Source organism: Sapajus apella, unplaced genomic scaffold (assembly GCF_009761245.1).
Source record: "Sapajus apella isolate SASKATOON/1434 unplaced genomic scaffold, GSC_monkey_1.0 scaffold36, whole genome shotgun sequence".
In the NCBI taxonomy this organism is placed as follows: domain Eukaryota; kingdom Metazoa; phylum Chordata; class Mammalia; order Primates; family Cebidae; genus Sapajus; species Sapajus apella.
Genome location: NW_022436976.1, coordinates 24,660,936 through 24,684,327, shown reverse-complemented (window position 1 = coordinate 24,684,327; position 23,392 = coordinate 24,660,936). Strand labels below are relative to the sequence as shown.

General features: G+C 40.7%; 1 protein-coding gene across 4 annotated transcripts in view; it reads left to right on the top strand.

Annotated features, from left to right (window-relative positions):
• The window catches only part of NFIA (nuclear factor I A), a 387,512-nt gene that overhangs the window by 249,228 nt on the left and 114,892 nt on the right, over positions 1–23,392 (top strand). For all 4 annotated transcript variants that reach the window (XM_032296832.1, XM_032296834.1, XM_032296833.1 and 1 more), the window contains exon 4: positions 5,121–5,195. In XM_032296832.1, coding sequence (XP_032152723.1) covers positions 5,121–5,195 — 75 coding nt within the window. The remainder of the gene's footprint in view (positions 1–5,120; positions 5,196–23,392) is intronic.

Sequence of the window (23,392 nt, the reverse complement as noted above, 5' to 3'; positions counted from 1 at the left end):
AAAGTCTTCCCCAGTGGAGGGGGCAGCCAGGGAAGACTTTTGTGAGAGGTGACAACAAAGTTGAGTTCTAAAGGACACTTAGGAGGTGGCCACACCAGGAGTAGGAAAAACAGATGTTTCAGGAAGAAGGAGCTGTATCAGGGGCTGGCAGTGAAGCAGTGCAGGTAGAAGCATGTAATTCCCTAAGGCCAAGGGTAGGGCCAGAAGTGAGAGAGAATAAACAGAGGCTGTATCTAGGTCCCATGCCACGGGAAGGAGTTTGTACTGTACTCTGAACATTCTGTGGGGCTCTTGCAAGCTTTCTTTCTGTTTAAAAGAATATGTATATATATATACACACACAAACATATATGAATATAGCTACATATGTGTAATACATATATTTCTTTATTTTAATAGCTTCCCAGTGCAAATCGGCTCAGTTTTAGTTTAAACTATATTGCTGAAAATGAGAGAAAGAGACAGAAATAAGTTCTGTCAAAGATTCACAGTGTGTATCAAAATATACATTTATATGTATTATATATATTTTTTCATTTCAGTGGCTTTTGGGGGAAAAGTGGTTTTTTGGTACATGGATGAATTGTACAGTAGGGAAGTCTGAGATCTTAGTGCGTCCCTCACCCAAGCAGTGTACATTGTACCCAGTATGTAGGCTTTTTTAAGCCCTCCCTCCCTACCCAGCCGCCCTCCCTCCCTACCCAGCTGCCCTCCCTCCCTATCCAGCCGCCCTCCCCTTCTGTCTCCAAAGTCCGTTATATCACTCTGTATGCCTTTGCGCATCCATAGCTTAACTTCCACTTATAAGTGAGAACATGATGGTATTTGGTTTTCTATTCCCAAGTTACTTCACTTAGAACAATGGCCTCTGGCTCCATCCAAGTTGCTGCAAAATACATAATTTTTTTCTTTTTTATGGCTAAGCAGTATTCCATGGTGTATATAGACCATATTTTCTTTATCCACTCCTGGGCATTTAGGTTGGTTCCGCATCTTCGCAAATGTGACATGTGCTGCAATAGACATACACATGCAGTTGTCTTTTTGATGTATTGAATTCTTTTCCTCTGAGTAGACGCCGAGTAGTGGGATTGCTGGATCAAATGGTAGATCTACTTTGAGTTCTTTAAGAAGTCTCCATACTGTTTCACGTAGAGATTGTACTTATTCTTATCAGCAGTATATAAGCATTCCCTTTTCACCACATCCATGCCAATTTTTTTTTTTTTTTTTTTGCAGGAGTAGGGTGATATCTTGTAGTTCTCAGTTGCACTTCCCTGATGATGAGTGATGTTGGGCATTTTTTCATATGTGTTGGTCATTTGTATTTCTTTTGAAAAATGTCTGTTCATGTCATTTGCCTACTTTTTGATGGGATTATTTGTTTTTTTTCTTGCTGATTTATTTGAGTTCCTTGTAAATTCTGAACGCTTGTCCTTTGTTGGATGCATATTTCTTGCAAGCTTTCCAATAGGGCAGGGGACTCAGAACGCATGGCTTTGTCTCAGTTTCTCCACCGTCTTGCTCTTTCCTACCTCAGGGTCATGCTCATGTTAATCCTCTGCCTGAAAAGCCTTTTCTTCTCTTCCTTGTTGGCTTATTTATATCTTTCAGATATCGGCTCTTAAACAAGACCTGCCCTGAACACCCATTCTAAAGTGTTTGCTATTTGTCTCCTTCATATCATTTATACCATTCATAATTTTTTCTTTTTTTGAGATGGAATCTCGCTCTGTCACCCAGGCTGGAGTGTAGTGGCACAATCTCAGCTCATTGCAACCTTTGCCTCCTGGCTTCAAGCGATTCTTCTGCCTCAGCCTCCCAAGTAGCTGGGATTACAGACGCACACCACCGCGCCCGGCTACTTTTTGTATTTTTAGTAGAGGTGAGATTTCACCATGTTGGCCAGGCTGGTATCGAACTCCTGACCTCAAGCGATCCGCCTGCCTCAGGCTCCCAAAGTGCTAGGATTACAGGTGTAAGCCACCGTGTCTGGCCTCCATTTATAATTTCTGAAGTAATTTTTTACATGTTTTTAGCTGTCTCTGTAAACTCCCTGAAGGTGGGGACTATATTTTGAGCCCCTAGCCTGATGTGTGGCACATAGTAGGTACTCAGTATATATCAGTAAATATTTATTGAATAAATGAATAACTCATCAGATTTGCTGCCAGTGAGACAGCCCTGGCCAAAGAGTAGAGAGGGGATTGGAGAGGAAGCCAACAGAGATGATAGAGAGCACAGTTAGGAGGCCTTCCCACCATGCTGGTGAAGTGGGAAGGCCCTGAGCCACAGTCGCAGGAGGGAATGGAGATATACGTAGGGTCAGGAATCACAGAAGCACTGGCTGGATGTGGGTGACTATCAGAGGTAGGAGTCAGAGATGATGCCAAAAAAACTAGATGAATAGCAGATGGTTCATTGAAATAACGGAATTCAAAAGAGTAAGAATGGGTCTTGGGTACAGTAGAAAATGGATTCAGCTTTGGGCATGTTGGGTCTAAGCATACCTGTGGGCTATCTGGGTAGAATGCCCAACAGATACTTAGATTTATGGGTTTGGAACCCAGGAGACTGATCTCAGTAAAAGATAAAGCGTTGAGAGTTGTTGGCCTGTAGATTCATTCATCTACTCATTCGACAGATATTCACTTACTAACCTGCTTTGTCTCAGGCATTAACTATAAAGTGGTAAACAAAAACATTTAATTTTCACAAATATCACAGTCTAGACTGCTAGTTGATGACTTGGAGGTCGATAAAATAACTTAGGAAGTAGATACAGACACCTCCACACACACAGGGAGAGCTGAGCACAAACCCTAGAGAACACCAAGATTTAGGAGGTGGACACAAGAAAAGGGGCAACCAGGAGAGGGTGATAATTTGAATGAATGAATGCAAGGTTGTCCCCAGTTCCCAAGTCCTTGCACCAAACTCAACCTTGGCCTTTAAAATATATTGCTTATTTTTTTGGTGGCAGGATTAAAGTGCATGTGTTTACATTCACCCTATACAGAGATTCATGTTAGTTCATCCTTAAAATAAGGAATTTCAAAGATTGGAACGGAAACAAGTATCAGCCTGCAAGTCAAGTAGCGAAGTTAGTGATGAACAAGAGCTGGAGGCCAACCCAGATTTTCCTATTCATCTATGAACTTCCTTGTTATTGTTCTACGTGTTTTAAGTCAACCTTAATGTACCTTGTGGTTGGATTTCCTTTGCTGTGATCTGTGGGATAAATGTGATGTTGATGGTCTCCCAATAAGAAAGAGATGTTGTGGTCTGTTTTGCCAAGATCTCATTAGAGAATTTTATTGATTTATTAATTTTTTAACCTCTGAATTCTCTTAATCTAAAAGACAGCGTCTTAGGTGCTTACCAAATAAAAGCCAACTAAATACCTGGGTGTGGGTGGTTTTGTGAGGTGAAATTTCTTGAGCACTTTTAAGGCAAAATGTTCCCATTTTATTTCAAAAAGCAGTTTACATTTATTGTATATCCTAAAACTTAGAACTGTTTTATCTCAAATACCATAGATTATGTGTTTGATATAAAAGTTAACTGATATTTTTAAAAATCTCAGTAGAAATTTCTTATGCAAAACTCCAATGTAACCCAAAAAAGACAAGTTTTTTGCAGTCCATTTTCCTCCTCCAAAACATGCAACTTTTTGTTTGTGTTTATGTGTATGACATTTAGTAAATTTATTGGTAGATACAGGTAAACTTGCTTTCCCTTAGTAGTATATGAAATCTAGCTTTTATCAATACATACATTTTGTTTAAGATTGTTATATATTCAGATTGGTTTATTTTCATTTATTGCATTTCTTCAAGGTATGTTTCTTATGTCAAAGAAGAATTATTTCAAAAACCCCTTCAGCCAACAATTTCTTTGACCCAGATTTCAAAACAGGGAAAGACCAAGCTGATCTTGGACAGATCTCTCAACTAGAATCTATCTCTGTGAGATTCATAGAATCAGAAAATTTTAGAGTCAGAGAGGGAAACGACATATAGATTATGTGTTCCTTGTCATGTATAAGTTTTATCTTTCTGAATACATCATAAAATTAAGTGAGTAATCGGCGATTGCCATAATACCAGGTATCATTTTTTTTTTTTGAGACTGAGTCTTGCTCTGTCACTTAGGCTAGAGTGCAGTGGCACGATCTCGGCTAACTACAACCTCCGCCTCCTGGGTTCCAGCAACTCTCCTGCCTCAGCCTCCCGAGTAGCTGGGATTACAGGCACCCACAACTGTGCCTGGCTAATTTTTGTATTTTTAATAGAGACGGGGTTTCACCACATTGGCCAGGCTGGTCTCGAACTCCTGAAGTCGTGATCCACCCACCTTGGCCTCCCAAAGTGCTGGGATTATAGGCATGAGCCACCACACCCAGCTAATAACAGCTGTCTTAAAGGGAATTAATTGCATCCAGCAAAAATGAAGCAAAAGCAGAGTTCAAAGATTAAACAATTTTTCAACCATTGATTTATCTTTTCTCAAAAAAAATCAACTGACACAAAAAATTTGTGTGTGTGTAAATAATCCAAATTTTTATTTGTGCTCAAAAGAATTTGTTTCCCTGTTTTGTGAGTTGAGGCTTGCTTTTTCTATTCTGACTTTTTAAAAATTCACCCTGTGGTGCCTCTAGAAAAGAACATCTTTAAATCTTGTTTCAGTTAAATGAATAGATAACTAATCCCAATCAGATGTTTCTTTAGGGAATAATGTTTAAAAAACTAGTATGGAATGCAGCTCTCCTAGTGATTCTTAGATAGGCTGTTTTTATCCCAATTGCTAAGGTCTTAGAGGTCACCCAAGGTAACTATTTATTTTAAATTGTCTTTTGTTTCAGATTTCCTGTTGAATTTTTTTAACCATTTCAAAAATCAGCCAGTTGTTGTGTCATAGCTTTGCACAACCTTCAGATTCAAACCAAAAATATGTCTGCATAGCTGAATGACTGTGCCCTCCCACATAAACCCTAAGGAGAGCAGAAAATGAGATTAGACACCACATGTTTTAATCATAATGAAACTAATATTTAAAGCTCTGTGGTCAGATGTCTTATATTTATGACACTTTGTTTTCTTTTGTTTTTGTTTCCTCAGGACATTTGGGCTTCCAGGACAGTTTTGTCACATCAGGTGTTTTTAGTGTGACTGAGCTAGTAAGAGTGTCACAGAGTAAGTATAATTTTGCTTTGATTTGTTACAGATTTGCCTTGGTTTGTGCTTACTTTCTGCCTAGGACTACTAGAGACAAAAAAATTTAAAAAAAAAAAGCTTTCAGAATCTCCTTTTCATTCTCCCATTGGAGGAATTTTGCCACACAGTTTGACAACCAAGAATTTAAATCAGGAAAAATTAAATATTACTTTGATGTGAGGCATAAGAGGAAGACCAAAATCCTGAGGGTCTCATATATTCTGAGGCTTCCCTGATTTCTGAGAAATTCTGCATTTTAAAAGAATTTGTTTTTGACCTTTAAAAAATGCTAATGCTGTTAGTATGAGTGACACAGCCTGGGATGATCATTACCAGCTTGTCAATAATCACTAACAGTGAATGAAGAGTACCTGTCACCATCTTGCTCCATTGATTAAAGGCCCAGTCAATTGATTGTAGCTTTTTTATGACATAATTTAGCATGCATGCGCGTGTGCACGCGCGCACACACACACACACACATATACACACACACACAGTTGCCTTCCCTTAAGAATCTCTCTTTGTTCTTATTTAAAAGCATACCTGCAGTGATTACGATATTCCAGGTCCCAGTAAGAAGAAGGAAAAATAAATACCAAATATTAAAATGTTATTTTGTTTTACCACTCCACCTACTTCAAAATATCACTTGTAGGTAAAATTTACATTGTTAAAATTGGTTTTGAGCAGCATCAGCCCTTTGTGGAATGAGCTGGAGTAAAAATAAATATTTTCACTTCAAGTTCATACCCCCCATTCACTGTGTTATAGGCTTGTAAGATTGGCTGAATAAGCCGGCCCATCTCAGGACACGATGTCAGGTCACGCAAGTCAAGCCGTCCTGGTCTCAAAAGCCTGGATTCTGTCTGTTCTTATGTCAGTCACTCATAGGCTAGGAGAGTCTTGAGAGCACAGAATGTGATACACAGTGTGGGAACAGGGGAGAATCTAATGACTATTGGTCATTTACTGTCTGCCAGGCACTGTCCTAGGCCTACATAAATTAATCCTTACAATGTGCTTTTCAGACCAGAAATTACCACCATTTTTAAAGATGAGTTAAATTGAGGATCTATGTAAGTTATTTGTCCAAAGTCAAATAGCGAGGCCAGGCATGGTGGCTCACGCCTGCAATCCCAGCACTTTGGGAGGCCGAGGCAGGTGAATCACTTGAGTTGAGGAGTTTGAGACCAGCCTGGCCAACATGGCGAAACCCCATCTCTACTAAAAATACACAAAAAAATTAGCCAGGCACGGTGTTGCATGCCTGTAGTCCCAGCTACTCAGGAGGCTGAGGCAGGAGAATTGCTTGAACCCGAGAGGCAGAGGTTGCAGTAAGTCGAGATCATACCACTGCACTCCAGCCTGGGCAAGAGGGCGAAACTCTGTCTCAAAAAACAAACAAACGAAAAATTCAAACAGTGGCTAAATTGTTCAGATAAATCTCCATAAGGCCAGAATCCACACTCTTAGACTGGCACAAAGGAACTTGAAGAGATCTATAGCTTAAGACTAGACAGGGAAACAGTGGGAACGTAACTAGCGGTGTTAGCATCATAGGAGTCAGGGACTCCCAGGTTGATGCTGAGGCATTCCGGTGTGGAAGAGTTGGAACTCTAAGGAGTCATGACTTGGAATGGGAAGGTTGCTGGCATGGTACTGAAGTGTACTCAAAGTACCAACCAGTTCGGTAGAGACTTGTTAAGCTGGAGAGGATACGCTGCTCTAGTTATAGCTCAGCTGATGAGGCAGCCATAGACAAACAGTGCAGGTGTATATAGCTTTCTTTTTTACTTCTTAAGACTTTTGAACACAATAAATACCTCACATTTTTCTTGTAATTTTAATAATTACAGTAATATAGAGAGCATATATATCAGACTATAACTGTCATAGTAGCATTATAGGGAAATACATTCATTGAGCCCTTACTGGGATATAAAACATAGCCTTAAAGAGTGAAAAGAAAATCCTTTTAACCATCAGGTTGGAGCACTAGCCATTTTATTCTGCCCTGGCTGCCGCAAACCTTACATTTAGTCTTCATTGCCATCAGTGTTTCCAGGCCTGGGGGTTGTATGAGAAAGGCCCACACAGCACAGAATCACCCCCAGCCTCTCCGCCTCCTTCCATTCTCTGTCTTTCCTTTTAAGGTCTTATGTCCCAAAGCTTATCAGTTCCAAGTTCGATTAGACCTCTGGTCAGTCTAAGATAGCTTGGCCGCCAAATGAATTCTAAACCCGCCTTCAAGACTGCCAGAGAGGATGGCTGGACAGGGATTGAGTTTGCAGAGGGACCTGGACTTGTTTCCTGTCCCTGCTTAGGGGGTTGCCTAGCCAGTGCCTGGCATCATGAACATCCTTTGGCTCTCAAATGCTTTTTGATTCTGCACACTGCTGTGTAATCGCTCTGGGACTCACTCACACATGGCCTCGTGCTGACGGAAACTGTTTGGCAAGAGTGGGTCTGGGCTGTGTCAGCTCAATCATGGCTTCAGGCCAAACTAGTCAACTGTAGTCGGGAGACCCCTTTTTCTTAGACATAATGTAGGTTTGTCAGGGTATATTTCACAAGATTGCCTTGGCTGCTGGGGTAAGGATCCCCAGCTCAGGTTTCCTCACCCACACACCCTCCTGAAAGGCTTAACACTCAAGCCGCATGCTGGAGCTGAAATCCCTCACCGTTGCCTTGCCAGGCTGCCCCCAGTTTTTGTTCCCCCATGTGGGAAGAGAGAGGCATCCATTTCAGAACTGCAGGGGATGCTTTTTGCAGATGAGTGGGCCTGGGGTGCATTCTGTATCCTGGAACAGAAATAAGCTAACTGGCGCATAAGGTGATTCAACACATGATGTTAGCCCCGTTAGGAGTGTGATGTCATAGAAGAGAAAAAATTAGAGTAGCTAGCTTTATCAAGCACATACCATGTACCACACATTGTGCTGGGTACTTTGTAAACATTATTTCATTCAGTCCTCCCAAGGTTGGTGTTAGCATCCCTTTTCATAGATGGAGGAGTCCGTGATGCTCCAAGAGGTTAAGCAACTTGCTCTTTTCCCTTCTTGTACTCGGCTAGCTGACTGCAGACCTTTTCATGCAGGCCTCTCCTATAATTGTGTTATAGAACTAAATAGAATCCAAGGGTTCTGTGCTTTTATTGAATAATCAGTTCTTGTTGAGTTGATACACTTTTAACTTATTAATTTGTGCATTAAAAAAAGGTGAAAGCTATTTTCTTGTAAACCAAAGCGAGTAAGATATTTAATTGAATTTTTTTTTCTGAATTTGTTTTCAGGTGTGGTTTGTTTTTAATTAACAGACTTGATTCTGTTTTAGGACTGTTTTTTAGGTTTATAGTTTTAGGTTAACAGAAAGTGCAGAAGTCCCATATACCACTACTCCCAAACAGTTTCCCCTCCTATTAACATCGTTCATGTGTGTGTTATATTTGTTACAATTCATGAGCCAATATTGATGCATAATTATGCATGGAAGCCCGCAGTTTATATCAGGGTTCACTCTTGTACATTCTGTAGGTTTTGAGAAATGCAAAGTGACAGGTATCTACTATTACAGTACCATGCAGAATAGTTTTACTGCCCTAAATAGCTCCTATTCTGCACCTAGTCATCCGCTGTCCCTCCCCACCACTGATGTTTTTACTGTCTCCATAGTTATGCCTTTCACTTAAATGTTTTTAATCGTATCAATGTCCTAGAATCTCTGACTGTTTTGCAGATTTCTTCTTAACCTCCTCTTATTTATCCCAACCCCACCCAGACCCCCCACAATCATACCTAATTATGACAGTTTATATGGGCTGGAAATTTCACAGTTATCATTAATGATGGCTTAGCTTGAGATTTTTCCCCCTTTCTGGATCTTTAGTATTTGATTTTTAAATTTGCTAATAGAAATATTTACTTTCCCTCGGTTTCCAGTTTTTGTTTTTTCATTTTCTCCCTTTTAAATGTAAGAGAGGAGGGAGGTGCTATTTCAGTATTTCCTCATGAGGATTCACTGAAATAACTATGTGCAGTGTGTTGTTTTTAATAGTGTTACTACCGATGTGGCAATGGCAGAGAAACTCAAGAGAAAGCTGCTGGCTCAGCCTCATAAATTCAGAGGTGAGGGGTTAGGCAACAAGGATGCTTGCCATTGAATGATACCGATCAGATATATGAAGCTGTTGGAATCAGGGACTCCTGCTGGCCGACTGAAGCTGCAGTCTTCCGTGAACTCGCCTTCTCCTCCTTGCCTCCTGCCCACCACCTTTTATTTTATTTATTTATTTTGCATTATCATCTAAAGTCCATGAAAGGCAGAATGGAAAGTTCTGTTTCCGTGGCAGTGGAAGAACTATAGCATAAACATCTATATTTGTTCTCTTGCGCCTTTTCCCCCCATGTGGTAGGACCATCTGAAAGTAGCTCAATTATTTATTGCCTTGTTCCAAGGGAGAGGGGAAATACAGACCACTAGACGCTGTGCCGGAGAGAGACAGAAAAGTGTTCTCTGCTTTGGGGAAGGGGGTTTTACAAACGTTAACAATGTGGTTCAGAATCACTAAAGTTGTTTTAGCATAATACTATGAGGAAGGAGACAAGAACCATCTGTTGAAATGGCTCTTACATGATGCTGCATTTTCAAACAAAGCCTTTTCGAGGCATTTTTAGATTGGTCTCTTTCCCTTGAAGTTGCTACCAAGAGAGCCCACTCTACTAGCTGCTGAATGATGCTGCTTAGATAGCCGTCTCTGTCAGCACCCACTCTTTTGTTTATTTTGCACCAGTGTTTTCCTCAAAGTATGAGCTCTAAGGCTGTCAAATCTCACTCCTGGTATGAACCCAGAAAGTTCTGAAAAATCCACTACTTCTGCCCATTTCCTTCCAAATTGCTGACTCTATTTTAGTTGAAGTTAGTGGAGTGACTCCGAAACCTTAACTACTTCACTGGGAAGGAGGAAAACCACAAATACACACAGGCCATTGTGACTCTGGCCTGGTGGGCTCTAATTTTCTAGCGGCGGTTTGTACACCCAAGCTGGCTGCAAGGGTTAAGTAAACTTCGTGGCTAAGGATGACTTCATGGCCCTGGAATTTTAAAAAGCCAGGATTCTCAGTACACTGTGGCCAGCCTTAGAGTCTTTGGGTGTGAAAACCACTCTCAGTTACCCAGACTGATTTTTGGTTCCTGTTGCACTGCTGCAGAATCTATTAAAATCCAGCAGCTGAATTGTCCTGGCTCTGCCACAAAGCTCAGCTGCTGGGTCGGCTACAGGATTCCCGAGTTGTTTGTCAATGGAGAGTGGGAGTGAATGGAGCCAGGCATATGCCTCAGCCTGGCATGAGGTGGCACCCTAGTGGCTGTTTTCTGCCTTAGACATGTGCACTCTTTCTATATTTTCACACAGGAATTGTCATTAACATCCAAATTGCAGTTCGTTTCTAAAGTTCTTTTTGAAGTCTCTTGGTCCTTGTTGCGCCTTCAAGTACCCATATTCAGACACTTAGATTTTCAGGCCAGCAATTTAGTAAGAACTATTGACAATATTCTAACTTGACATGGTAGAACTTCTAAGACAGAATGAAAACCTCGGCTACAAGGCACAATAAGAAAATGAAACTCTTTGGTAGGAACAAGCCCAAACTTGAAAAGACAAAATGTCCTCGCACAGAAGGACTAATGAGGAAATGGGTGTAGAATAAGAAATTCCAGACAGCCTGTCCTTTGGGGTGCCATTGAAACATTTGCAGTACTTTAGATCTTTATTAAAGTGGGATAGATTTAAAACTTTCTTTCGAAATGAGTGGCCTGTTGGTTTTCCTGTGTTAAGTAACACGATAGCTGTGATCGTTGCTTGGGAATTAATTTTAAAAATAGCTTATATTCTTAAGCAAGATCTTCTTTCAAGAGAAACCATTTGGGCTTGAGCATTAAAGGAAGAAACAAAAAGATATAATAAAAAATAGATGCAGCTCTAGCATGAACAGTTGCTGTGACCTTGCCTTTTGTTTGCCATTACACAATTCAATGGCAGTCTACTCAAACTATGCGCTCGATCAATATCCTATTAAAGCAGCACAAAAAGTCTCCATAAACTTAGTGGTTAGCTATGTTTATAAATGGAACTCGGCATAATTAGATGGTCAATAGCAGGCTCTACTAGTAATTTTAAAATGAACCTCACACATTTTATATCTGTAGAAGTCAATGGCACCTCTTCTAGAGTGAGGGTAGAGTGTGGAGCAGACAAAAGAGTGGGTGGCCCTTTAAAAAAAAAGCATGTCTATCTCCAAATGCAGTTTTTAAAGAAAATCTAAGGTATGGAAGAGAAAATTCTGATTAGCCCCTATATATTTTTGTTTTACCTATCTGAACCACATTGTTCTGAATATATTATGACATTGCAAATGTTACATTTGCTAGTTTTAACCCCTCGTGGAGAGGTAAAATAATAAATATTGCCATACTCTTAGGAAGAAAAATAACAGTCTGGCTGGCTTAATTTAGCCGGCTTCCTCTACTATAATCCAATAAATTTTCAAAATAAATATTGAAATTGAATTAGTACAGGAGGATGTTTTGTTGCATGATTTTTTCCTTTTAATTTTCCTGACATATTTGGGGTGAATATTTGGGTAGCAAAGCTGGCAGCACGTGCAATGGACTGGCAGTAATAGAAATTTTCATCAAACTACCCTTTCTTCTGAATCCTAGCTCACAGTATGGGTGGCCAAGCTTGATTTTTCCTATCCTACCCTCCTCACCTAGTGAAGAATGAGCCATGTGAGGTAAGAGTGTCCCCATCCTTAGGCCGACTCTGTCCTCAGCTGACTCAGCCCTGCAAATTAAAAGGGGCATATACCTTGTGTTTGATGTGTGCGCTGGCAGTTGTGTCATGGACCACTGAGCTGTTGAAATTAGAACTATAGCAGGAATAAGCTGAGGATATCAGTGTATCCTTCAGTCCACGCTCTGCATGAAGGTCTAGTCCTTTCCCTTACACTCATACTCTTACAATCTTTCTGGTTAGAGCTGGCAGTGAAAGTTCTCATGGCAGAATTTGGGGGCCTTTCGATCTCTGTTCTCAGCTGAAGCTTCAGCTAAATTTACCAGACTATGAATACTATCATTAATAAGATTTAAACTGGGGAGAAGCACAACATATACCTTGATGTCCATAGTCATGTGTTGTCATGGTGTCTGTTTGTATGTTCATTTATTTCTAGGTCATTCATCAGTTATACTTCCTATGTATCAAATATAAAACCTAGATTCAAGTTGGCAGCATGGTACTATAAAACAGTACAGGATATAGAGTTGGGGATCAGGCTTTGCCACTTATCAACTCTATAGCTTTGGGCAATATTTAATCCCTCTTGGCTGTGTTTTCTTCCTAGGTTACAAACATTTATTCATTCAGCAAGTGTTATGAAGTCCTAACTCTGTGCTGAGCCTAAGTCCAGGTACTGGAAATAGGAATACCTCTCAGGAGTGTAATGAGGATTAAATCACAGATAGTCTAGTGCCTGCCACATAAGTAGATGCTCAACAATGATAAATACTATGATTATTGAACAGAGCGTCAGCCCCTGATCTTTCTTCATTGTATGCTCAGAGCCAATCTTGAAGCTGACCACTATCAGTAAATTTATTGAAAGTGTGTGTGTGTGTGTGTGTGTGTGTGTGTGTGTGTGTAAATTAAGAAGGACCAATTATAGAGTTCATGTTCTAACAATCAGTTTATTAGAAGAACCATTCTAGTGACGCTTCCAGAGTTAGTAATTTCAATAGAGCAAGAGCATGCCAATATTAGACCCCATTCATCCGTTTTAAGTAACCAGAAAATTCTTATTCCTCACATTTTTAGCCAGAACCCGTGTTTCTGCATCGTTCTAGAAATTGTTCTCCTAGAATATCTCATGGGTAACAGAATGTTTTCAAATTCTCAATCTAACATTGACACATTAACAACTTTTTAAGTGGCAAACCACACCTGGGTTATCTGTACCAGCTTTCTTAAAAGTAGTAGTTAGTTTTACAGTATTTTAAAATATTGCTTTCACTCATATTATGAGCAAAATTCCCTGTGAATGGCAGAAGCATGCTACAGGTCATTACTGGTTTGTTACGGTTTTCTAAGACAGTTTCACTCTGTTGTCCAGGCTGGAGTACAGCAATGCGATCGTGGCCCACGGCAGCCTCCACCTCCCGGACTCCAGGGATCCTTCCACCTCAGCCTTCATGCACTGCCACACCCAACTAATTTTTGTATTTTTTTCAGAGACAGGGTTTTGCCATGTTGCCCAGGCTCGTCTCGAACTCCTGGGCTCAAGAGATCTGCCTGCCTTGGCCTCCCAAAGTGGTTGGATTACACACATGAGCTAGAGTGCCCAGCTAATAATGTGCCTTTTAATAAACCTTTATTTATGCAATCATAAGCCTCAATTTTTAAGGGTGGCTATCATACCCAGTAGTAACACTGAAAAACTAAAAGGGATTTTTGTGACTTCCAAAAAGTTGGCAGAAATCCTGTATTACCCTGCATTAGGGCCACAAATATGATTGAGATTTGGCTGGAGTGCATTATCAAAGCTAACTCTTGCCTATTAGAAGGGCTGTTGGCAGAGACCCTCTTAACATGTCTAGAATGAGGCTGGTGGAGTCCACATTCAGCAGAACCACACATTAGGTCAAATACTGGAATTAAACTAATCCAGTATGTGGTTAATATGAGTACGTGTTAACACCCAGGATTTTTCACTAGTTAGAGGAGAAGAACAGTGAAAGTTACTGGTGAAAATATTGAAAACTATTGTTTTTGTAGACAGTGGGATTAGTCAGTTGTTGGGATGGGACTCTGTTGATGTAGCATGGTTTCCTAACAGCTAATGGTCAAGTAGTCCCAGTGCACTCTTGGTTGTGGGGCTTATGTTTAGCTTAGCCCTTCCTTGGTTTATAGATCACTGGCAAAAAGACCTCTTAGGCCATCAAATCCCACCCCTGTCAGAGAAAACTTAATCCCATGGCTGAGGCTGTATCAGATAGTAAACAGGTACCACATTTGACCTCAACCAAAAGCCAAGATGTGATGATGGTCTAAAATGCAGAAAATCAATTTCTGCCCCAAAGGCAGAAGCCACTAATGCAGATCAGTCAGCCTTGCTAAGCCCTCTGTGTACTGCTCTGTTAGACCAAGTGGCAGGGCCCTTCATCCAATGGAACTCTCGTTGGTGCTTGTAAGGTTTAAGACGTGCAAAAGCAGAGAGGCGAGAAGGAGAAGGAGGAGATAGAAATTTTGCCACATAAGTGTACACAATTATTATTTTTCTATTTAAACTTGTTGAATTTATCTCCCTCATAACTGAGGACAAAGGAAAGACAGCAGGACTAGAAATGTGGATTTTACTCCTGTTTCTTTGAACAGATATCTAGGAAATGTCTACATTCAAGTCCTTCCTCTGTCACAAGTTGCATGATCTTGACCATGTTACTTAACTCACAGCATAGTTTCTCATTTTTAATGAGAATAATGTAACTACATATTCCATAGGGATTATGCAAGGATTAAATGAGATAGTTCAGGTAAAATACCTAGCACATTGCCTGGCATGCAATAAATGCTCAATAAATATTAGCTCTTGGCCAGGTGCAGTGGCTCACACCTTTAATTCCAGCACTTTGGAAGGCTGAGGCAGGCAGATTCCCTGAGGTAGGAGTTCGAGACCAGTCTGGCCAACATGGTGAAACCCTGTCTCTACTAAAAATACAAAAAAAAAAAAAAAAAAAAAAAAAAAAAAGACAGGGTTTTTTTTTTTAAGATACGGCGACCGCCGGGATCTACACTCCTTCCGTAACAACGCTCTACCGATGGAGGTGGAGGTTGCCATGAGCCAAGATCGTGCCACTGCCCTCCAGCCTGGATGACAGGGTGAGACTTTGTCTCAAAAAAAAAAAATAAATAAATTTAAAAATTAGCTCTTGGCTATTTTTCATTAACAAGCTCATGTAATTTTAATTCAACTCAGTAAACATTTGGTGCATCTGTAATATATGAAGCACCCTGCACTGCGTACTGAGGAGAATACAAGACTGTCAGAGACAGTCCTTCTTCCTCTATAGAGTATATATCTAAGTTTCTTGAAATCTAAGACTGAGCTCATTTTATGGCAGTAAAGTGCCTAAATACACTTAATTTACAAATTAAACTCACAGTATCTGTCAAAGATAAACTACCTTCATGATTCAGAGTGGGGCGGGAGAATGTATCAGTGAAATGTTCCTGTTTTAATAAAACAGAAACATTTTTTCAAAAATAAACATTCCTCAATTCACCTCCCTTTTCTCTTTCTGCCACCAAATATATATTCCTTAACGTGTGTCCACAAGACAAGGATGTGTGAAAATAGGGCTCTGTCTGTGTTAGCGGATGTCTTTCATGGGGTTAAAAATATTCTACTGGCTTTTGGCACCTAATGCTACATTTCATAAAAAGCATTGCTTTAATCTTTTAATAGCAGGCAAGTTCATTTTCACATAGAGGGAAATCCTTGTTTTAGTTCAATGCCTTTTCTCCTTATGTTCCTGTTTGGAAAACCATACTCTTAGCCTGCATTTGGTCAGACCTCTTAGAAAGGAAAAGTTGAAAACAGGAGCTCAGCACAAGGTTTACAGACCAGAAATCTGCTTGGCAAAGGAGTTGCTGAAGACTGTGGCGTAGAAGCTGCAGAGAAAGTACCTTTATGATTGATTTCCATTCAAGTCAGACTGACTGCAGTGTGGTCATTTTTCTAACCCATAACTGCTCACACTGCAGCAGTCTGCTATCTGCAGGGTGTCTGAATTATAGCAGTCTATGTTCGTGTTACCTCTTACACAAATTACTTACACTGGTTTCTTTTTCCATGCAAATTCATCAGTTTTACAGCCCTTCGTAGCCACAGTCAGGAAACTCTGGCAGAGAGCACAAATTGATAAAATGAGTTAATTTTACTATACTTATTTTTTTTCTTTCTAAAAGCCCTTTCTCATAGGCAGTGTTCAGGAAGCATATTACGGTAAAAGGAAGATAACAAAGGAGTTGAATTTTCTTGCCATAAATTACTTTCCAAGTTAATTCCCTTTAACGATGATTCCAGATTTGCTTGAGTTTTCATAGCATTGTGCGTTTTACAACTGTGCCTTTGATAGAAAGAAGAACAAGTATTTTCCCATGTTCAGTCCCTTTGTGCCAGTGACATGAACTTTCTTACAAGATCTTTGCCACTAGAATGCAAAACAACACTAAATTGTGCTGGGTCCATAGAACTGTGTACTGCTATTGGACTCCCCACCCCCGCCCCGTGTCTTAAAGTACAAGTCCCTAAAGTCTCACTGAGTGTTTTAGATCCTGTAATTAGAAGAAAAATGTATCTGTTTTTTCATAGTTATTTTCTAAGTTGGAAATAGAGTTGGGTTACTTATTGCCATTCTGTCATATTCTTCAGTGGCCGTGCAGATTTGAAGAAGGGATAATAACAATGGTTAATCTCTGAAATGTAAGCCCCACAAGGGCAGGCTTTTTCTTTTTTTTTTTTTTTTTCTTCCTTTTTTGAGGCAGAGTTTGCTGTGTCGCCAGGTGCCAGGCTGGAGTGCAATGGCGCAATCTCGGCTCACTGCAGTCTCCGCCTCCTGGATTCAAGCAGTTCTCCTGCCTCAGCCTCCAGAGTAGCTGGGACTACAGGCGTACACCACCATTCCCAGCTAATTTTTGTATTTTTTAGTAGAGACGAGGTTTCACCATGCTGGCCAGGATGGTCTCGATCTCTTGACCTTGTGATCCGCCCGCCTCGGCCTCCCAAAGTGCTGGGATTACAGGCGTGAGCCACCGCACCCAGCTGAGGGCAGGGTTTTTCTATGTCTTGTCCACTGATGTGTCTCAAGCATCTGGAATGATGCCTGGCTCACTAAAAGTGCTCCATAAATATTGTTGAATTCCATTGAATGCAGCCTCTCCGAGGATAGGTACTGTTAACCACAGGCTGGACAAACTAGGCATTTAGTTAATGCTCCCTGCTGACTTCTGCTGAACAAGTTGGAAACTTAGCACATGGTAATCTCTCAGGCAGAATAGCTCAAAAATTTGTATAGAAATTATTTTTTCCATCATCCTCTCTTTCCAACAATGCAAGCCTGAGCAGCTTGTCTCTGGTGGATGGCAGAAGTTCAATAACCACAACCTTATCCAACTACTAATGTGTACAGAAGAGCAGGTCATTAAAAGGGTTGGCTACTAAAATAACCCCTTTCTTCCAGTAGCCTACATTACTATAATGATTCCTTAATAGCAAACCATTTATTAAGAAATGACACAAAGACTACATTCAACTTATGACAGGAAAGAGGCGGGGGTAGAAGATGAGTGACTTGGAAATAATATCTGAAGAGATAATTTTCAAAAGTTAATCTTTTGAGAAAAACTTCTCGATAGAACAAAATACCTCAGATTCATTAATTACAATACTACTTAAGAAAGTCGAGGAACCCTTCCCCAACTTTAAATACATATACATATACAATGTATATGTATTTATAGAATTCTGAGTTTCATTTGGTATTGTTTAAAGTTTAGAGGGGCAAATAGGGAGGGTAATTATTCACTCTCCTTAATTCAAAGCATATTTATTATCAACTGTGTACTCAAAACTGGTCAAAGGTAGCTCTAGGATCGGTAGGATTAAAGGTCAAGTGTATTACCTCTGTCTTTGTGACCTAGGAGTTATTTAACCTCTTTGTGCCGCAGTTCCTCCCTGGTGGTATTGTAAGGATCAGGGTTCCCCAGCCCTTGGGCTGCAGACTAATACTGGTCAGTGGCCTGTTAGGAACTGGGCCGCACAGCAGGAGGTGAGCAGCAGGCAAGGGAGCGTCACCACCTGAGCTCTGCCTCCTGTCAGATCAGTGGTAGCTTTAGATTCTCATAGGAGCGCTAACCCTACTGTGAAATGCACACGCAAAGGATCTAGGTTGCAGGCTCCTTATGAGAATCTAATGCCTGATGATCTGAGGGGGAACAGTTTCACTCTGAAATCACCCCTCTGCTCTGATCCATGGTAAAATTGTTTTCTTTGAAACTGGTCCCTGGTGCCAAAAAGATTGGGAACTTCTGGTGAGTAGTTAAATGGGATGATGTGCTTAAACCCCTTAGCCTAACTTCTGGTTCATAAATGATGCCTAATAAATTGTGATGGTGATGGTGGCAGCAGTGGTTAGTGGTGGTGGTGGTTCATTTATGCCATAATTATTATTAGAATTATGAGGCCCAAAGAGTTTCAGTGACTTAACCAAGTAAACAGGTGGTTATTTGCAGGACTGGGAATCTAGACAATTTCTCCCTGTCCTAGCCTAGCACTTTTTATGCCCCATGATATCTCTTTATAACCTTCAAAATGCATCTCAATCTAGATTGGGAGAAAATGTTACATATGAGACAAAAAATGATAAAGCTAGAGTCAATTACAAGTGGAGCAAAACTGGATTTTACAATAAATGGAACAAAAAGGCTGTGCTGTGGTTGGTCCGGTCCTACCCTAACACCCCCACGTTTGATTGGCAGTGGCTGCATCATTTCCGTAGCACACCAGAAGGCAGTTAGTCTTTAACCTCAGAAACCCAATGTGATAACCTGGGCAGGCCAGAATTTATGTGACATAGGACAAACGATTTAACCCTCTACAACTTTCGTTAGTTTCTTAATTTTCAAAAGAAGGACTTAAGGCCTTTATTAGTTAAGAAGTATACAGTGTTACATAAACTTATTGATGTTTTATATTTGGTAGAAGAATATGATCATTTGTTTATGACCTTCCATGTACACAATTGGGAACAGGTCTCCTAGACCTACTTGCTGTTCTGGAGGAGGTGTCAAATATCCATTGTAAAAATTCTATTTTCTTTCCCCACAGCAGAGTTTTGGCCTCCATTCCCTTCTGCTGGGACACTTGCATCAATCTTGTGATTTCCCCAGAATTTAGCCCCCTTCCATGCATTCAGAATATGGATGCTGTGTTAGTCCATTCTCATGCTGCTATGAAGAAATGCTTGAGACTGGGTAATTTGTAGAGAAAAGAGGTTTAGGCAGGGGGTGGTGGCTCACACCTGTATTCCCAGCACTTTGGAACGCCGAGGCGGGCGGATCACCTGAGGTTGGTAGTTTAAGACCAGCCTGGCTGACATGGAGAAACTCTGTCTCTACTAAAACTACAAAAATTAGTCAGACATGATGGCATGCACCTGTAATCTCAGCTACTCAGGAGGCTGAGGCAGGAAAATCATTTGAACCTGGGAGGTGGAGGCTGTGGTGAGCTGAGATCTCTCCATTGCACTCCAGTCTGGGCAACAAGAGAGAAACTCTGTCTCAAAAACAAAAAAAAAAAAAAAAAGAAAGAAAGAAAGAAAAAGAAAGGAAAAGAGACTTAATTGACTCACAGTTCTGCATGGCTGGGAAGGCCTCAGGAAACTTACAAGTATGGCAGAAGGCACCTCTTCGCAGGGCAGCAGGAGAGAGAATGGGTGCTGAGTGAAGGGGGAAGCCCCTTATAAAACCATCAGCTTTTGGGGGAGCTCATTCACTATAACGAGAACAGCATGGGGGAAACTGCCCCCATGATTCAGTTACTTCCACCTGGTCCCACCCTTGACACGTGGAAATTACACTTCAAGGTGGGATTTGGGTGGGGATACAGAGCCCAACCATATCAGTTGCCTTATGAATGTTCCCAGGTCCACAGTAATCTTACCACTTTCCTACTCAGAAACTGTCCCGGATCCCGCAGACCACTCACTTTACTCCTTAGCTCCAAACTTAGGCACATACTTTGTCCTTTGCCAAGAAAGCCTCTCCTTTCTCCTGTGCTTCTTTAAATGTGAACCATCCTCGAAGGCTCAGCTTAAGTTCCCACCCTTCCTGGAATCAAACCTTTTTCTGATCTCACAAGCCAATGGGATCCATGACTCCTTTGAACTTTCCTAGCACATTCTTTGCATTTTTCCTATGAAATTTAGCATGTTCGGCATTGCATTAGATATTCAGGTATTATTTTAGTATTCCACTTAGGTTGTAAACGTTTTGGGGACAGAGACACTATATATCTTTTTATTATTTCAACTTTAAGGCAAATACTACATATGAGAGTCAGTGTGGCACAGTTAAGAAAAGCCCAGGTTTTGAGGTCAGACATCCTTGCATTTTAACCCTGACTCTGTCTTTCTGTAATCAAGGACAAGTTACGTAATCTCACTCCAAGGCTTCATTCTCCTCATCTAGAAAATTCACTTTCCTGAGAAGTTTGCTTTGATGATGAAATTAGGTACAGTAAATAAAGTGCTTATCAAAACGTGCCATCATGGGTGCTCCAAAAGGCCTGCTTAAACCCCACCTCTTGAGTTCTTCATGACCTGACAAAAGGTTCTTTCTCTTCTCCAGATTAAAGGTCCTGAGAATCCCCAACCCACTGCAGGGATGCTTTGACAGGGACTGCACCCCTCAAGTGTGAGGCTTTCTCTTTGGCTGTGACAGTGTCACTGAGTCAGAATCCAACCCAGTAAGCTAACTGTCCATGTGATTCATACCTACAGGAAGTTGCAGGGAGATGTTCCTTTATAAGACTCTTAAGGAAGGCAGAGTTTGGATCTGTGAATTACTAGGCTTATTTAACTTAGGTTGTGAAACCCATTCTCATTTCAGAAACTTAGTGATGTTTTAAAATTCAAGACACACATAACCAGTTGCCAAGCTCTCAAGTTACTCATCAGAAGTCTGATAAGACACTTTCGGGAAGTGCCAGGCCACCTGGTGCCATTTGCTACATTACAATTACAGTGTACTTAAGTGGTTCACAGGAAGTATGTATATATGGGCAAATGAAGCCCATTTATATGGGCTTAATTATTTTTTAATGTCTGGGACGTTGGCACACGATGTTTACACAGGCTTTTTTTTTTTTTCCCCTGTTCTGGCTCTCTTGACATTTAAAAAAGATAAGGCAAAAGACATTTTTCTAGGATAAAGTATCATATAAGTGCAGATAAAGTATTATATAAGTGCAGATAAAGTATTATATAAGTGCAGTATTATATAAAAGATAAAGCTAGGAGGCCTCTTCTCTCCATCTGATCAGATTCCCTCACATTCACACTGTGCGCTGTGTTCCTTTCCTTCCAAGAGTGAGGAAGTGAGGGCCAGACAGTGTCCACCATGCTCAGGAATGAAACAGCTTCTCCACCCAGTTGAAGCCTCAATTTCCTTCTGACATTTGTGAAAAACATCTAAATCTAGATCTATGACACTGATGAGCCTTATAACTCTTCTTTAGCTAATGAGAGGTGTGAATCTCTAATCTCTAGGAAGGCACAAAGCATTAAGTACCAACTACGTGCCAGCCCGCTGTGAGTGAGGATGAGTGATCTAGGCTCATATTGGAGTAATCTCCCCCACCCCTCCTTCATGGCCTATTTCATACATAAAATATAATGAAATAAAAGCGGAAATTATGCAAATAAATTTAATATAAAACCAAATTAGGGAATGACTATCAGAATTATTGATTAGAACCCTGTTTACATTTATTGTCAAGCCTCAGCATTTTTTTAAATGAAAATTTTTTTAAAATTCCTTCCTCCCTTAAAGCCTGTCATTGAGAGATGTGTTTGAATTTCAGAAAGTACATGTGAATTTCAGTCTTCCATTCTTTAGCAGTGACTGTTTTTATATACTGACAGTTGTGATTAAGGTTTATTCATTGCTATTAATCAAATAAGTATTTATTCTTAGAAATTGTTATATTCCCTCATACCGTCTCTTGATCCCACAGTTCCCTTACAGCACCTCAACCTCAATTTACCTGGTTTACCCAGCGCTAATGCTGGGAATTATCCCATCCTCCCCCATTCCTGTTATTACAATAGTCAAAAGTCAGTGTGTCTTCTTTTTACTTACTCATTTTCTAAGATTTTTATTCGAGATGGGGTCTCATTCCATTGCCCAGGCCTGAGCTGTAGCAGCATGATCATAATTCACTGCAGCCTCAAACTCCTGGGCTCAAGTGATCCTCCCACCTCAGACTCCCAAGTAGCTGGAACTAAAGGCATATGTCACTACACCTAGGTAATTAAAAAAAATTTTTTTTGTAGAGGCACAGTCTCACTATGTTGCTAATGCTGGTCTTGACCTCTTGATCTCGAGCAATCCTCCCACTTCAGCCTCCCAGAGTGCTGGGATTACAGATGTGAGCCACCACACATGTGCCCAGCCAGTCAGTACATCTTGATTCTGACTTCTGAATAATTGCATCAGGCTCCTTTATTCCATCCTTTGAGCTTAGACCCCATCCTTACTGTACCTTGCATAAATGTCCTAGTGGCCTCTCTGGTTTGCTGATTATATTCTTCAAGCACCCCTCACTCTTTCCCTCCATGCCTACTCTCATGACAGGCTGATCTTTCTAGGTTATAAATGCAAATTTGATGATAGCATTCCCATACTTTGCTATTGAATATAACTCAATGCAGCAACCCATTCTATTGACCAGTATTAGTACTGACTGCCTCCTGGTGTCAGGGACTATATTAGATGCTGGCAATATAATCCCCAGTTATAGTGGGGTGAGGTAAATGCCTTAATAGCTTATAAACTTGGGAATCTTCTGAATTCAGATTTATGTTCCTTCAAGAAACCTGCCAGGTCCCACCAGGCACATGTTGGCTCCTGCTTGTAATCCCTGTGCTTTGGGAGGCAAAAGCAGGAGGATTGCTTTAGACTAGAAGTTTGAAGTTCAATACCAGCCTGGGCAGCAAGACCCCATCTCGACAAAAGAAATTTTGAAGAAATTAGCCAAGTGTGGCATACCACACCTGTGGTCCCAGCTATTCCAGAGGCTGAGGCAGGAAGATTGCTTAGGCCCGGGAGCTGGAGGCTACGGTAAGCTATGATCACACCTCTGCGTCCGCACTTAGCCTGTGTGACAAAGTGAGATCTTGTCTCTAAAAAAAGGAAAGAAAAACCTACCAGATCCTTCATAACCTGACCTTATCCATCCTCCCTCTCCCCCATGTATTCTACACTGTATCATCATACTAGACTATCAGAAATCCGGTAAACATTTTATGCTCTCTTCCCTTGATGCTGTTTCCTCTACCTA